General features: G+C 40.0%; 1 protein-coding gene across 10 annotated transcripts in view; it reads left to right on the plus strand.

Annotated features, from left to right (window-relative positions):
- Positions 1 to 14343, plus strand: part of CAST (calpastatin) — a 50040-nt gene extending 35697 nt beyond the window's left edge. For 9 of the 10 annotated variants that reach the window (XM_064403555.1, XM_064403559.1, XM_064403557.1 and 6 more), the window contains 17 exons: positions 87 to 185; positions 1358 to 1441; positions 2052 to 2099; positions 4023 to 4127; positions 4425 to 4520; positions 4925 to 5026; positions 6028 to 6111; positions 6582 to 6629; positions 6788 to 6883; positions 7425 to 7523; positions 8292 to 8393; positions 9442 to 9534; positions 9947 to 10000; positions 10428 to 10517; positions 11353 to 11432; positions 12541 to 12607; positions 13127 to 14343. In XM_064403555.1, the coding sequence (XP_064259625.1) occupies positions 87 to 185; positions 1358 to 1441; positions 2052 to 2099; positions 4023 to 4127; positions 4425 to 4520; positions 4925 to 5026; positions 6028 to 6111; positions 6582 to 6629; positions 6788 to 6883; positions 7425 to 7523; positions 8292 to 8393; positions 9442 to 9534; positions 9947 to 10000; positions 10428 to 10517; positions 11353 to 11432; positions 12541 to 12598 (1338 nt within the window). In that variant the 3' untranslated portion in view covers positions 12599 to 12607; positions 13127 to 14343. The remainder of the gene's footprint in view (positions 1 to 86; positions 186 to 1357; positions 1442 to 2051; positions 2100 to 4022; positions 4128 to 4424; positions 4521 to 4924; positions 5027 to 6027; positions 6112 to 6581; positions 6630 to 6787; positions 6884 to 7424; positions 7524 to 8291; positions 8394 to 9441; positions 9535 to 9946; positions 10001 to 10427; positions 10518 to 11352; positions 11433 to 12540; positions 12608 to 13126) is intronic. The other variant, XM_064403552.1, reaches the window with a different exon arrangement.
- Positions 14344 to 15055: the final 712 nt, after the last annotated feature.

Here is a 15055-nt window from a genome sequence, read left to right on the forward strand (position 1 = left end):
ATACACAATCTAAAAATACTTGAGGTAAAAACCCATGCCAGTTTAAAGAAATTACAAAGTGGTTTGCACATTTTCTTCAAATACAGGAAATTAAAGATGATGCAATGGATGCTCTCCTTGATACTCTTGGAGGACCTGAACCTGAACCTGAAGAAGATCCTACCCCTATTGTAGAGGTGTCAGAGGTAACACATCACTCCTTTCTTACCCTGGCTTCCAGACTCTGACTCTGAATCCTGAGTTTTCTTTGTTAGACACTGGACAAATGTGTAAAGTAACAAGAAAGTGACTTTGATATCAAAGGCCTAAGAAATGTGTGATTAAGAAAATGAAAACTATTCAGAATCCCAAGTGGCTACAGTTAGAATAGAACATAATAAGATGGTCTAGAAAATTATGAGCATGTAATTTGTTTGCTTACACAAGCAAACATGCATATATACATACATAAATTCACAAGTAGATACAGCTCTGTTTTAGTTTTTTCTGCCCCAGCACTCTACACAATTTATAGCAAGCTTTCCTTTTGCACATATTTGCTGTTTGATTTTTGACTTCCAGTGTGTGTGTGCTCCTTTTTCCATCAAACTCCATTGTGTAATTTGAGTCTTGCCTTCACTGTCTTTTGAGAGTTTTGCTTTTCCCCAACAGATAGAATTTAAGTAGTTACCCTGTGTTTGCATGTTGAACTTGAACTTTTTGGTTTAGTCTTGCAAACTCTGTCTATAACAATAATTAGAGCAAGTTTTTTCCTGTCTTCACTTATAGTTCAGACCAAGCAAACAATGGGGAAATAGTAAAAAATCTTCTGTTGCTGAGCTAAATTTTGACTAAAAAAGAGCTTCTTGTAGTGCAGATTTAGTCAGTCTGGGCCTTCAGATAACTTAGCAGATGCATTTCTTTATTAAGGAGGCCCAGAGAAGTAAAAACTTTGTTTTGGTGCCAGTGATGGTAAAAGATATACAATTATGGGTTCTGTAATCAGAGTGCTGAAGTGCAAGAAAACCTGACAATTTTGTACACACACACACACAAAAATTCTAAAAGTGCCTGCCAAAAAGAGCTCTGAATACTGTCTAGAGTTTTTAGGATTGAAGTTTTTAGGATTTAAAATAATTTAGCAGTATTCACATATGGTGTTGAATCTTAAACCATTATGATTTTACCAGAGACATTTGACAGAAATAAATTGAGGTATTTTAGTATCTTGCTACACAGAATTAATTTGATCTGATGCCAGTCCTTTTGTACACAGTAGGCAGAAGTATCCTGACAGTGGAGTTATGTACCTAGAGCTTTTATTTTATTTTAATTTCTTTAAGTAGTTTTGTTTCTTTAATGTTTTTTTCTTTTCAAGGCAAAAGCCAAAGAGAAAAAGGAAAAGAAGGCTGGAGAACGTGATGATACAATACCTCCAGAGTACAGGTTAACACCAGAGTTGGTAAGTTTTTTATATCTCCATTGCTTTGTAGGCAGGGCACTGTGCCTGACACTTTCTTTCATTACAGAGAGAGAAAGAACATGGGGAAAACAAACTAAAATAGTATTTAATCAATGGCTTTCTTCTTGGTGATTCCTGTACCTCTTATTTCCTCCTCTACCTTTGTGGGTACCACTGTTTTTTCCAGGCACTGTGGGCAAAGATCTCATCTCATCTGAGTAATCTCAAATGGCAAAGTCACCCACTCCTTCTCCAAAAGTGAAGTTTTGTGTTTCTGACATTAAATCTCAGCCTTGTAAAAATCCATCGTTTTGCAGAAGTGCTCTTTTGTAATGTAACCTTGAAGCACTGATGTAAAATAGTGGGAAACTATTTGGAATAGGGAAAATTGCTTTTTTTTTTTTTTTTGGTCTCTTGTAATGTGCTGACATCCCATTTGCTTTTTTGGTCTACATATCTGGCCATGTAAAAATCCCCCATGTAGGGGAATTCCTGTCACTGATTAATTCTTGAGTATGTAATTTACTTTACCTTATTTTGCTGGTGATTACAGAGTATGGCACTTCCTGTAACAACAGAAAAATGTCAATAATACTTAATTTCCTTCTAGGATAAAGATGGAAAACCAATATTGCCGAAGCCTGAAGAAAAACCAAAGGTTAGAAAACTGACAATATTGTAGGAGTGTGGCTAGATATCCTGTTTTCTCCCTCTCTGTCATCACTTCTCTCTGTACCATGATGTAAGTCTCTTGGTCTGCTTGTGTGTTTTACTTCCTTGCACAAAACCTGCTGGTCACAAGCATCAGGTGGAAGTTGGTTTTATTGAAATTCACTTGTCTGTGAATGAAGAGCTCGTATAAGGAAAAGGTTTAGAAACTTTAAGACAGGAGAGATTTAAAAAAATTACTGCTGACTCAAAAAAAGGCTGTGTGGGGAGCTAGTATGAAGTATTCTATAGAGGTGTGTTGGAGCTGTTAAGGACAGAGAGAGGTGAAGCAGGAAAATCTTTTATTTTCTTGACAGTTTACTCTTGCTAATGATCAAATATAAAGAAATTTGCCTGGAAAGAAGGAAAAAAAAGCTGCTGTGGACATTTTCCTAATCACAAAGAACAACTTGGACTTTACAAAGAGTATCCATCATGGCCTAGAAAGTGAAAGAGCGGATTAAAATACTGAAAGAGACAGTTGCAAACACTAATTTTAAAGGCAGAGGAAGAAAGCAAAGGAACTGTGCACTGAAGAAACTGAGGGCTCCACTCTTTTGAGCTGAGGAGTGCTGCCAAAAATTGGAAAAGCACAGGAAATCTCTGCTCTCCTGAAAGGAGTGTGGTCAGGACCAGCTCAAGTGACTTCTGAAGTTCAGGGTTAAAGTGTGGAGGGAGGGAGTGCAAAGTGCTGGGAACCAAAAGACTTCTGGTCTCTAGAAATTGTTATTTCAGGTCTCAGACGTGTGATTGTTGTGAGTGGTGGATGTTTGAGAGCTGGACAGAAGGGAACTCCTGCCAGGCCTGTCATGAGGAGGAAAAGGGAGCAGCTCTGCTGTGGGGGGAACTAGGCCATGCTGTCAGGGAATCACCACTAATATTGAGATCAGTGGACCCAAAATCAGCAAAATGGCAAAAGCTGTCTTAAAAACTGTGTTAATAGCTGGGAACCATCAGCCACCTGCTGTTCTTCCATGATTTCTGGTGAAGGCAAAGCCTTCCTTCAGGAGATCAGCCAGTGTTTGTCTTTTCTTGGGCCTCCACTCTCTGTAGCCTTAAGCAGTGGCATTACTCTTATCGAATAAAATTTACTACCTTTTCTTATTTAGTGTCTGAAGGAGGATTTCAGGCATTATGAAAAGTTGAGACACTTGACAAAGAATTAGGGAAAGGGAGTGAGGGAGGGATTTCTCTGTCAGAAATGTAATTTTATGCATTGTGAGTCTGTCCCTAAGCTGTTGAGTTACATGCAGCAGGTGAATGGCCATCACTGCTGGCAAAGATTTAAACATTTAGCTTTGAACAGCAATTTGGAGGGTCCCAGGGACTTCAGGTGTATGGATGTAGGGATATATGGATTGCCTAGTTCACATAGCATCAGTAGATTGTAATATATCACAAACAGCAGGAAACTAAAACTGAATTTTTTTCACCAAAACACACATAGTGAAAACCACTGAGTGTCAGCAATCAGTGGACAGCTCAGGGAACTTTCAGGGAACTCTAGTTCTGCTAGTAAATATTAGCATTTTCTTTCTAATTAAGAGGTTGTATTTTCCTTTCCAGTAGCCCTGTCTTGAACATTATACATCTGGTTCTCTATATTATGTTTTATGTTATATGTACAGTTCTCTACATTATACTGACTTGTGATAACAAAGAAACTTATTCTGAAGTGTGTTTTTCTTAATTTTATGCACGAAAAATTAATTCTGTTTTGTTGCACATAATTTTGAAAGGTTATTTCAGTGTAAACAACATATATTTTTCCTGCTTTATGAGTAGCTGAAATACAGGTTTTGAAAAAGTAAGCTAAAAAGAGGCAGTGAGTCACCTGTGTCACATGTTGGTTGTTTTTTGGGTTTTTTTGCAGCCTATGAGTGAATCTGATCTTGTTGATGAATTTTCAAAGGACTTTTCCTGCCCTGCACAGCCTGCAGTAGAACCCAAAGCACCAAAGCCCAGCAACATATCCAAAGTAAGTCTTTTTGGCTCACTGGAGAAGCTGACACTGACAGTTTTGCTAACATTGGGTAGTGCTAGTGTTCTTTCAAAAAAAAAAAAAAATTTCTTCTCTTCCTGTTTTTTTCCCATTGCCTTTAGTGGAACATGCAGTATTGGCACTCAGCTCTTCACTGAGCATCTTCAGCCTTTAAATTTAGACTTTTCTTTCTTGTTCAGTACTGTATTTAGGAAAAAAAAAACTGTTTAACAGGCATATTTTATGTTTTCTAAGCATATTCACTAAAATACAGTGTAAATTGTTCTGTTTCAGAAGAAATCAGGTTCTGTGTCTGCAAAAGCTACTGAGGATAAGGTGGTCCCCCGTGCCACAGCATGCACTGTGCAGTCTGCAGCTCCTGTGCCTTCAGTAAGTAGTGAGCCCCTTCAGCTGGAGCTGAAACAAAACTTGGTGTTTCATTTAAGGAATGGTAGAGCATGTTGTCGGGATGCTCTTTTCAGTATTGCATGTTCTTCCTCCACAGTGGTAACCCACAAAGGCTGAGCGGTTCACAAAAAGAAAACAAATAAACAAAAAAACCCAACAAACCAAAAAACCAAACAAACAAAAAAAAAAAAAAAACAAGTCAAGCACAAAATGAATGGTCAGTGACCTTCCCCAGAGAGGAAGCCAAACTGATATTCTGTGATGTCTTGTGCTCTTCCTGCCCTAAAGGGGATACTGTTTGTGAACCTAATAGGGACTGCAGGAGAAGACAAAACCACGTTTCTTCAGACTAAAATTTTTTTTTTCCTATATCAACACCCATGCAGGTTGGTCCTGTGTCAGATGAAGCACTGGAAGCCTTGTCCAGTAGCCTAGGAAAGAGGGAGCCTGATCCAGATGAGAAAAAGCCTGCTGTGGACAAAGTTAAGGTAGAGGAAAAAATCAGACCTGAAAAAATAGACTATTGATGTAACTACCTTCAGCATTACTCCATTTCCTCAGGTCACAAACAATTAGACATTACATTTTCACTTTTTTTTTTTTACAAACAAATGTACTGTTGAAAGCAGTTCTGTTCTGCTTAGGAAGTACTAGTAGGATTTCAACACAATGAGTACACTTTCCTAATAATTCTGACTATTGCAGTGCAGTAGTTCCCTCAGTTTCTGAAAACTGTGTTTTGCTGTGTGCTGCTGAACTGAAGCAGAATTAAGATGCACATCAGGGGTAGCACACAGTATGGTCCTTTTTCTGAAGGAACCAACTTTATGCTGAGGGGTTTAAATTGGGAATTATGCACACAATTTTTGGGATTTCTATATTGAAATAGGGAATCATAAGTAAGACACTGAAATCCTTTCCAGGGGAATGCTGTTCATGTCTGAATGCCCTCATGTGCCACCCTAAACCTGATGGAATTGGCTGGAGTCAGAAACAGCCCTTCTGGTGGCTGGAATTCTGTCAAGCAGAAGTTCCCAAAGTTGGCTTTAGTCCCTTCTCTTAGTTGCCATTTTCCCAGCATAACTCATATGGGGATAATAATTTTTGAAGTGGGCCACTGATTTCTCTCTTCAGCCTTCCTTTGCATGCAGCCCAGACAGCTGTTGAATGAATTTGCAAAAATGTCAAGAATTAAGACTCGGAGGTATTTTTGATTTTGGTCCAACCTTGTCTATTCTTACATCTTACCTCTGCTAGCTTCACTGAAATAGATAGAGCTACTTCTAATACACAGAGGAAGAAACAGGCATGAATGAAGGCTTTCTCAAGAGAAAATGCTTTCTTTTAACTTTTATGAGATTTGTATCTAGTGGTTGGATTGAATGAGAAAGACCAATTTGAATCAGAGGACTGAAGGCTGGACGCTTGCTCATGTGAATTTCTAGGGGTAGTTGTTTTTCTTACTGTGATTCCTATTTTTCCTTCACAGGAGAAAACCAAAAAGAAGCAACACAAAAAACTGGGTGAAGAAGAAGAAACAATTCCTCCAGAGTACAGATTAACAGAAACCAAAGTAATTTAATGTGCTTAGTTTTACTTCCCTTTCATTCCTCAGAACATGTGGGTGAAACCGAGACTCCCATTTCATTTTGAAACACTGAAGTTTTCATTCAGCCATTTTTATAATATCTAGAAATTCTGGTTTGTAGTTCCCACAAATATCTGTCATCTGTCATTGGCATAGAAGTGGTTTAGATGCAGGTACCTGCATATCAATAATTCTAAGATTAGGCCACCAGAGTATTTCAGTAGCTTCTGGTATTTTAGAAATAAATAAATTGTGATTGGTTACAGCTGTTAAGTAAGTCCCAAGGACCTGGATGTTTTAAGTGGCATTTTAAGTAGCAGCAGTAGATGCTGCATAGACTGCTGGTTAGGTCCCTGTCCCCTGTAACAACTTCTGTTGCTCAGAGAATGCTCCCAGAATGCTTGAATTGCATGGCTTTTTAAGGGTTAATGCAAGGGATTTTTTTTTCTTTACAGGATAAAGATGGAAAACCACTCCTACCAAAACCAGAAGAGAAGTCACAGGTAAAAAAAGGAATGATTTCAAATAACTGTTTCATTTATGACTTACCAAATATGAACAGGGTTAGCCAGTGTTCAGTTTAAAAATGGGATATGTTACCTGCTTACTTTTTAAGAGATAAAGAGACTTATAATCTTCTTATTTTTCTTTCCAATGGCAGCCTATGAGTGACAATGATCTTTTAGAGGGTTTGACAGAAGGATTTTCCTGTTCTCCATCACCACCTGCACCACTGCCTACATCAACAGTACCAAAGGTGAGTATGTTAGATTTCTGAAATCGGATTTTATTTTCAAGTTGTTTGACTAATAATGACATTTTCTATGTTTTCTTTATATAAATTTCCTTCAATGAAATAAAATAACTAAAAATTTAAAATACTTATTGCAGTAAGTTAATAGAAGAGCAGGACTTTAAAAAACAAACAAAAAACTAGTTATGTGACCAATCTTTTTACCAGTTGCTTGCATGAGTACTGCTTTCCAGCTGAGGATTTTAAAAGTGTTTTTTGGGAATATTAGACGGCTTGGTGAAATCTTAGTTCTTTTGGAGCCATGTTAAACCTGTTCAAACTTCAGCTGTGGTGAGGTTTATCCCAGTGGTTGAGATGGAAGAACAAACTGAGATGAGGAACAGTTGCACAGTGTGTGGGGGGGGGGGGGGGGGTGTGTTTCCATCTGAAATAAGCAAAGCTCCTCAAGAAAATTAAATGCTAGAAATCAGCTGTGTGGGTGCTGTGTTTTGGATACATTTTTGGGTCTGATGAGTGTTTTTCTCTGGTTCCCCTGTTCTTCCAGAAATCCAAGGATGGTGCCAAGCCTGCGAGTTCCTCGGATGTGATCTCTGCTGCTACAGTTTCCTCGGTGCACTCAGCAGCCCCTGCACCTTCTGCCACTGTAAGAAACCTCTCCTGTAGGTTCTTACCCCAAAACAAGGGGCTGAGTAGTGAGGAAAGGCAGCAGTGTGATCTGGACAGTGTGACCAGTGTGAATTGTTGCAGAAGTTAATAATTTATTGCTAAAAATGGCTATTGCAGAGAAGGAGAATGTTCCCCTGGGGGAAAAAAAAAAAAAAAGTGGAGAAAAAAAGAATGAGTGGAACCCTCCATTTTCAACAGAGTTCCACAGGCAGTACCATGACCACCTTTGAATACCAGGGGAACTTTCCTTCCTGGTGTTTATTGTAATGTTGCTCACACATTTTGATCCATGCTGAGGGATCTTCCCCTGGTGCTCCCAGCCTGGCTTGGAAGGAGAATATAAAGCTCCTCCTGCCTGTCTTGGCTTTAAGGGCTTTTTTCCTATCCAGCCTCTGTATAAAATTGCAAAATCCATGGTAATTGCCAAACAATAATTGCCAAGCAATTGCCAGTTGTTTCACAGATCTGTTCTCATTGCAGCAGCTTGGCTTATTTATAAAAAAAAGAAAAAAAAAAAAGAAAACCATTCAAGATAATTCCATAAGCCCTTCTTGAAATTATGTTTTCCACAGGTCAGGAATATTCTGTATTTTCCCCCAGCTATTGTGCTACACTGCAAGCACAACAGGAGTGCTCTTTGTTCACTCAAGTTCTACAGTTCATTAGCCAGTACTTACAGTAGATTGATGAATTACATCATTTTTGCAGCAGATGTGCTTTCACAAATGTGTTTCTGCTTTGTTAGGGAGGAAAAGAGGTGGATGAAGCCTTAGATCTCCTCTCTGATTCCCTGGGACAGAGGGAACCTGACCCTGATGAGAACAAACCAGTTGTGGATAAAGTGAAGGTAACAAAAGACATTCTGAAACTTAAGCAATTTGGGGAGAAGGAGTGGTGGGTGGGAATAAACCAAACCAACCAAAAAAAAACCCTTCAAACTCCCCAAAATCTGCAGTGGTTTCCACACACTCACAGGAGTATATGGCATTGGGATTTTAGATGTTGTAAGAGCAAGGTTATTGGAAAAAAAAAATCCATGTTCTTACATATGGGTATATCAACCACTTTTCAGTCATCCGGATTACCTGTGTGTTCTGTGAAAAATGATGATTTGGTTAATATACTTTTGCCACTCCAGGGCAAGTGTTGAAATGTTACGGGAAATTTGAAATAATTTTAATTCAGTGCCTTTCATTGCCATTATTCTCATCATTTTCCAGGTGTCTTCTTGGGCCTCAGTTTCTAAAATTGATTTTCTGGCCATCTTTTTGTCAAGCTTTGACTTTTATAATGACAAGCTCACTTAATCAGGCACATTTTTAAATTTCCTTGTTTCTGCTGGTCTTGTCTTCATTTAGTCTTTCATAAAATCCTATAAAGACCCTTCTGCTAACAAGAAAATAAATTTCTGCATAATAGTAGTAATAACACAAACAAATTGTAATTTGAAATAGCTAGGGTAAAGTACATTACTGGGAGAAAACAAAACCACCATATGCTGCCTATCAATAAGTTTAAGCTGGAATCTTAGCTGGAGAAAAAAGAAAAAAGAGGCCCCTAAAATGTCTGCATTAAGAATAACAAAAATGTTCTTCAGCAGTCTTTTTAAAAACCTTATTGTAGTGTTCTGTGTGGCATCTTCCTGGTATGCTACCAAAAATCAGAGCAGCATAAGTTGAAAAATAAATGTAGTTTTTAAAACTTTCAGGCGTGAAACACGCTTCATAGTTAAATTACTATATGGGGGTTTTCTCAGTAGTTTTAAAATTTTTAAGTGAAAAAGGATATCTGTCCTGAGTCTGATATGCCCTCTGACTTGTTGATTGCTAACATTTCCAACATGGATAACAAAGTTTTTTGGGGTTTTTTGGTTTTTTTTAATGTAATACTTTCAGGAAAAGGCTAAATCTGAACACAGAGACAAGCTTGGAGAGAAGGATGAAACAATCCCACCTGACTATCGAAAACTTCTGGAGTCAGGTGAGCAGGTAAGGAAAAACTTCCCTAGATTTTATCTGCAACAGTGGAAACTGAGTCTGTCTGAGCCAGTCTGTCCTCTTTGGGATTAAAAGTGGAATAAGTGAGTGTCTGCACTGAATTAGGGTAAAACATGGAAATATCCTTCAGTGAGAGTAGCTCTATCCTCACATGCTTATAAGTAAAAAAAAAAAACAAAAGGGGAGGGAAAAAAAAAGAAGTTTTGTTCTTGTTTTGCTGGTTTTTTTCTTCTTCAGCTGGGCAGTCTGAACAAATCAATCACTTTGAACTACTAAATTCAGAACAGTGCAGGCTCATTGGCAATCTGTGAACACCCAGTAGTGCCATATGTAAATACTTGTATTTTAAAACTAATCTGTCTGGTTCAAAATGAGTGAGGATCTGGTTTTTTTTCTTCCCAAGAGTAAGCCAGCAAAGCCAACAGCAAAGGATGATGTGAAACACAAAGGAAAGAAGGTAACATTTATGATCGGGTTTATTGAGGGGTTTTGGTGTTTGTTTTTTTTTAATATTTATGATATTTATTCTGTGTTTTCTTTCATGCTATGGGCTATGATTTTGTTGTGTCACTGTAGGCTTAAGGGGTGATTAATTGCAAATACTTATAAATGAAGGTGGTGATAGGAACAGTAGTGGACAGTAAAACTTTTGTGAGGAGTAACATAAACACAGTTTTTATGTACAACTGCATTATGAATGTTCAGGAAATCATGCCTCTTGGGAGCCTCAAATAGATATCTCTAACAGATGTGTGGAGTTCAGGTGTGCTTTTCTTTAAGAAAAGGGATAATTAATTAAAGCAGACATAAATTCCTGAACCGCTAATTTGACTGTGGGACGCTGAATTGCACATTTTGAGACTACAAAATTAAAATTATTGCAGAAACCTGCGGATGACAGTGCAGCTATTGATGCCTTATCAGGTGACTTTGATACTTGTGCAAAGGCTCCTGCTACGCCCCAGCCCTCAAAGGTAGGACATTTTCTGCTAATAACTTGCAAAATAAACAGTTTTTCACTCCTCACTTTTCTTTGCAGTAGCTCATTTTAGGTTTACAGGAAGCCTGTCCAGATGCAGGGATTGTCTCACTTCTGCAGTGGAAGTTGGATGTATTTTGCTGTGTACTAAATGTCTGGAAGAAGGAAGGTTTGTGGTAGTTAGAGCCTTTCAGACAGGCTTGGAGGAGTAAGTCGAGCAGAGAAATGTGGTAACAGTTTTTAAGAGTGTTCATAAACTGCAGAGAGGCAGAGAAACCTTTGCTCAATGACAGCAGGCACTGTGTAGCAATGGTTGCTGGCTGGAGCTGAGACACAAGAGGGTTTTGTAGAGGGAAAAGCAAGGACCAGCAAAGACTTTCAGATGTGTTAGGGAAAACAGTAGAGTTGACAAGAAGAAAGCAGAAGGAATGGGCTCCAGAGGTCCTTTAACTGAGAAAAGGAGCAGCAGCTTTGAAACTGATGTTCAAATCAGCTGTATTCCTGAAAGAGCTGTTTCCAAACAGCTCTTCTGGCCACTGCAGTGCTTCCCCAGGGGCTTCCCTCAGGCAGCTGAAGACAGGACCACTGGTGTTTCAAGAGCTGCTTCATCTGCTCGTGAAACCCAGGGCTAAATCTGCTGCTGCAGCATTATTCCTCAGTAGTAAATACAAAACCTGCCCATCTCTACCAGGTTTTTCTGATGCAGTCTCCTGTCAGCACAGCCTGTGTTGCTGCCAAACCCTTCCAAAGATTGTGTTCTGGCAGATGTCAAAGCAGGAGCCACCAGTGCTCTATTCTCCTTGTAACTGTAATTATTTTTTTCTTTGGAGTGTAGGACAAAAGTGGAAAGGAATCTACGACCACTAAACCAAGCTCAAAGGATAAAGGAAAGCCCAGAGACCCTAAAACGGTACAGACACATTTATTATACTATGGACAGGCATACAACAGGGGCAGCTGGATTTTGGACTTATATTACAGGGTTGTTATTTTGGGGAGAGTTTTTGTAAACTCTCTCTTTTGTTATTTTGAGATCCATTTTTGTAAACATGCACAGAGGAGAAAGGCCCCTTTCTATTTCAAGGGAAATTGGCAATAAACAGGAGCAAAAAATATGTATATTTCAGACAGAGTGTTGTTCTCTGAGGGGGTGCTTTGGGGGTATGCTCCACAGGTTCTCCTTCCCAGATTTGTAGATCTAAGGATCCCATTTTGCCTGCCTGTAGCTGTCTCAGGCACAGGATCCCCACCACTTCTCTCATTTCTTGACAGTTTTGAGTAACAGCATCCAAAAGTGATTAAAAAGTACTCCTACAACCCCAGCCAGGTTCCCAAATTATTATCATAAATTATTTTTTAAAATTAATTACTACCTATATACTGTCGTTTAAAACTATGAATGAACATGGTGGGGAAAGGCAGGCAGCTGTTTCTATATTCAAAAACAGGGGTGAGAAGGGGAAGGTAAAAAGGGTTGCTTGAATTTTTTTTTTTTAATCCAGAATAGAGGAAGTTGATTCAGGTCAGGGTGAAGCTTGTTCCATCATATTGTCCTAACAGAGGATATGTGCAGTAGATGCCTGAATCAGATGATTACATCTGCTCTGGGAATTTTACATTTCACATGTCAGTGATGGGATTTCTGGTTGTTGTTATTATTAAAACACCACAGGTGCCTTTTTTGAGAACCCAGAACTGACTTGCAGTGTAAAACTGAGGGGGGTCTTTATCTCCTCTTCAGGAGGACTTTCTGAGCTGTGGCCTGATCACTGGGGTGGATAAAAGGGAACAGGGAATAATGAGGTCAGGCACAACCCATTGTCTTAAAGAAAGCAATTGATGGTGAAAAGGTGAAAATATTCACACTCAGCACAAGTCACAAATACTCTTGTTAAATTATTGTATTTCAGGTGCAGTTTGTATTTATGTCTGAACTGTAATTCTAACGAGTGTCTTGTCACTGCCTGATTTCAGGTTTTAGCTTGGTTCACTTTCTCATTGTCTCGTCCTCTCTTTAGGCAAAGGGACAGTCCTCCAGCAGCAAATCTGAGAAGCAGAAAGCAAGCTAAACGTTAACCTTACCAGGTGAGATTTCTTCTTCCCTGTTCCCTGGGCTACCACAAAGACAATTTCATGCTCGTGAGTTAAAGCTGAGTTTTGCTAGCAGTCCTTGAACCAAACCAAGACATGGTTAAAACTGCTGCTAAGTCAAAATGCTTGACTTCAGGGTTCCCAGGCAAAAAAGTTTTTTTTCACACCCCTTCAGTTTGTACAGTTTTGAAGTTTTTTGAAGTTTTTTTTTTTTTTCTGAAGTTTTACAACTTCATGTTGCCAAACTCCTTTAGGCTGGTGGAATTCCAAGCATTCTAAGATGTAACGTGCTGCTTCCCTAAGACATTTTCACAGAGTAATGAGGATCAAGCACATCTCAGCTGGGGGTTTTGATCTTTGGATATTGACCTTGTGTCACTACCTCTGCTCTGGATCCACCTGGAGGCTTAGTTCCCATAATTTCTCCCAGATTTACGTTGTGAGTTTTATTTCCAATTAACAGAGTATGAGCACTCTGACTTTGTTTTTTTGTTTTGTGTCTCCCCCCACCAGGATCCTGCTGCATCGTGTAAAATGTCTTCTTTCTGTGGGTGGATGATTATTCCTGAAGAACAAAAGCTGATGCCAAAAGCACATAGTTATTCTGGGTGGTTTTTGTACAGTGATACTTGCTGGACTTTTTCTCATCTTTTCTTTTTTTCCCAGTAGTAGACTCAGGTTTGTTTCTTTCCCCTAACAATTCAGTTTATTGACTCACATAGTCTGACTTTTTTGTCATTTCCTTCAGCATTCAGGGGGAAAGAATGCTTTCTATTTGCAGGAAATATATTGCACCAATGAAGAGCTATGCCAAAAAAAAAAAAAAAAGAGAAAAAATATCTGCAGACTTTTGCACATAATCTTCACATAGTGCCTGTAAATCTCTGAAGAGTTCATATGTGCTAGCATTTTTCAATGTTGCAGTGGATGCATTAAGTATTCTGGAATATAGTGAGCTTTAGTTACCCTCAGCTGGGCTGTGCAGCCTTCTGCTCAGGCCAGCTCCTGGTGGGAAGCTGCAGGCCAGCTGTGGGGTGGCTAAAGAGTGAGAAACTGGGGATTAGCCGCTTTTTCCAGCACATCTGGACATCGAGCAGGTATCTGGGATGCTGCCTTTAGCAGTAGTTAAAACACACTAGGGCAGGACTTTTTTTTTTTTTTTTATTATTAGTATCACCATTATTTCCAATTGTATCTGTACTGTTATCTCATTATTTCAGGAGTCTCCTGGACTGGACAAATTACAAATGTAACAGCTACCAACACAAAGGGGTGGGGAAGGGAAGGAAAGGAGGCACACGAGCCTCAGCAGCGATCAAAGCTCAGGTCCAGGGGCGGGCTCCTTTTTATCTTATTTTGCACTGTTTCTACTCCTCCTGTCCCTGGCGCTCCAGCAGGGAACAGAGGGATGGGGCTGAAGGTGTTGCTGCAGGGAGCAGAGCCCCATTCCTGCTGTTCCCTGTGAGGACAGGCACGGCCAGGCGCCTCTCACGGGTCGGCTGCCGCAGCCCTGGGTGTGCCACCACCTCCGTGGGCTTTCCTCCTCCTCCTCCTCCCTGCCCTGCAGAATGTCCTTCTGCACGCCCTGACACTCGCACAGCCCTGCCGTGGGCTGGCACTGGCAGCAGGGCCCAGGGGGATGGTGCAGAGGCTGAAGTTGGGGATATTTAGACTCGTGACTGTACTTGCAGCCTGCACCGTGCCGCTCCAATAAAGTTTTTGAGGATGCACTGTGCCCTTCCTGGCTTTTCATTTATTACCGCTGCTGGCAGGCAGAAGGAAACCTAGAAGTATTTTTTTAAAAAAAACCCGCACAAACGTTGGCATATTAAAATTGAATCAAACATTTCAGAAAAAAAAAAAAAAAACCCGCAAAATACAGAACTGCAGAATCAGCTAGGTTGGGAAAGGCCTTTGAGACATCAGGTCCAAGCCGTGACTGAACAGCAGCTTGTCAGCCACATCCAGCCTTTTCTCAAACACCTCCTGCAACTCCACCACCTCCCTGGACAGCCCCTTCCAGTCCCCAGCCTTTCTTTACATGTTGGTGACACTTCGCATGTTGGTGACTCCACGAAAGCCTTCACAAGCTCATCGAGACATTTTTTGTTGCCCCTTTTCCCTTGTATCTCAAAGAGCAGCTCCACCTTGTGCTGGGAGGCAGCTGGAAGAGCGAGGTGTAAATTCCCTGAAGTTGTTTGTGCCCAGATAAATTGGCAGGTCCTGAAATATCCGTGTGTGAGGTCGCATCTCTTCTGCAGGAGGGCTGCAGTGCAGGACAACAGGCATATCCGAAATTAAAGGCTGGGGAGGGAGTAAGAAGGGCTGGAAGGCACCCTCAGAACTGAGCAGTTAAAAGCAGAAATGCCATTCACTGCTCACAAAAAGAAATGACTGCACAACAGGGGACGAAAAAAGACTTTGCGGAAAAATCACCTGCAA

The sequence above is a fragment of the Passer domesticus genome, chromosome Z, assembly GCF_036417665.1.
Source record: "Passer domesticus isolate bPasDom1 chromosome Z, bPasDom1.hap1, whole genome shotgun sequence".
Classification (NCBI taxonomy): domain Eukaryota; kingdom Metazoa; phylum Chordata; class Aves; order Passeriformes; family Passeridae; genus Passer; species Passer domesticus.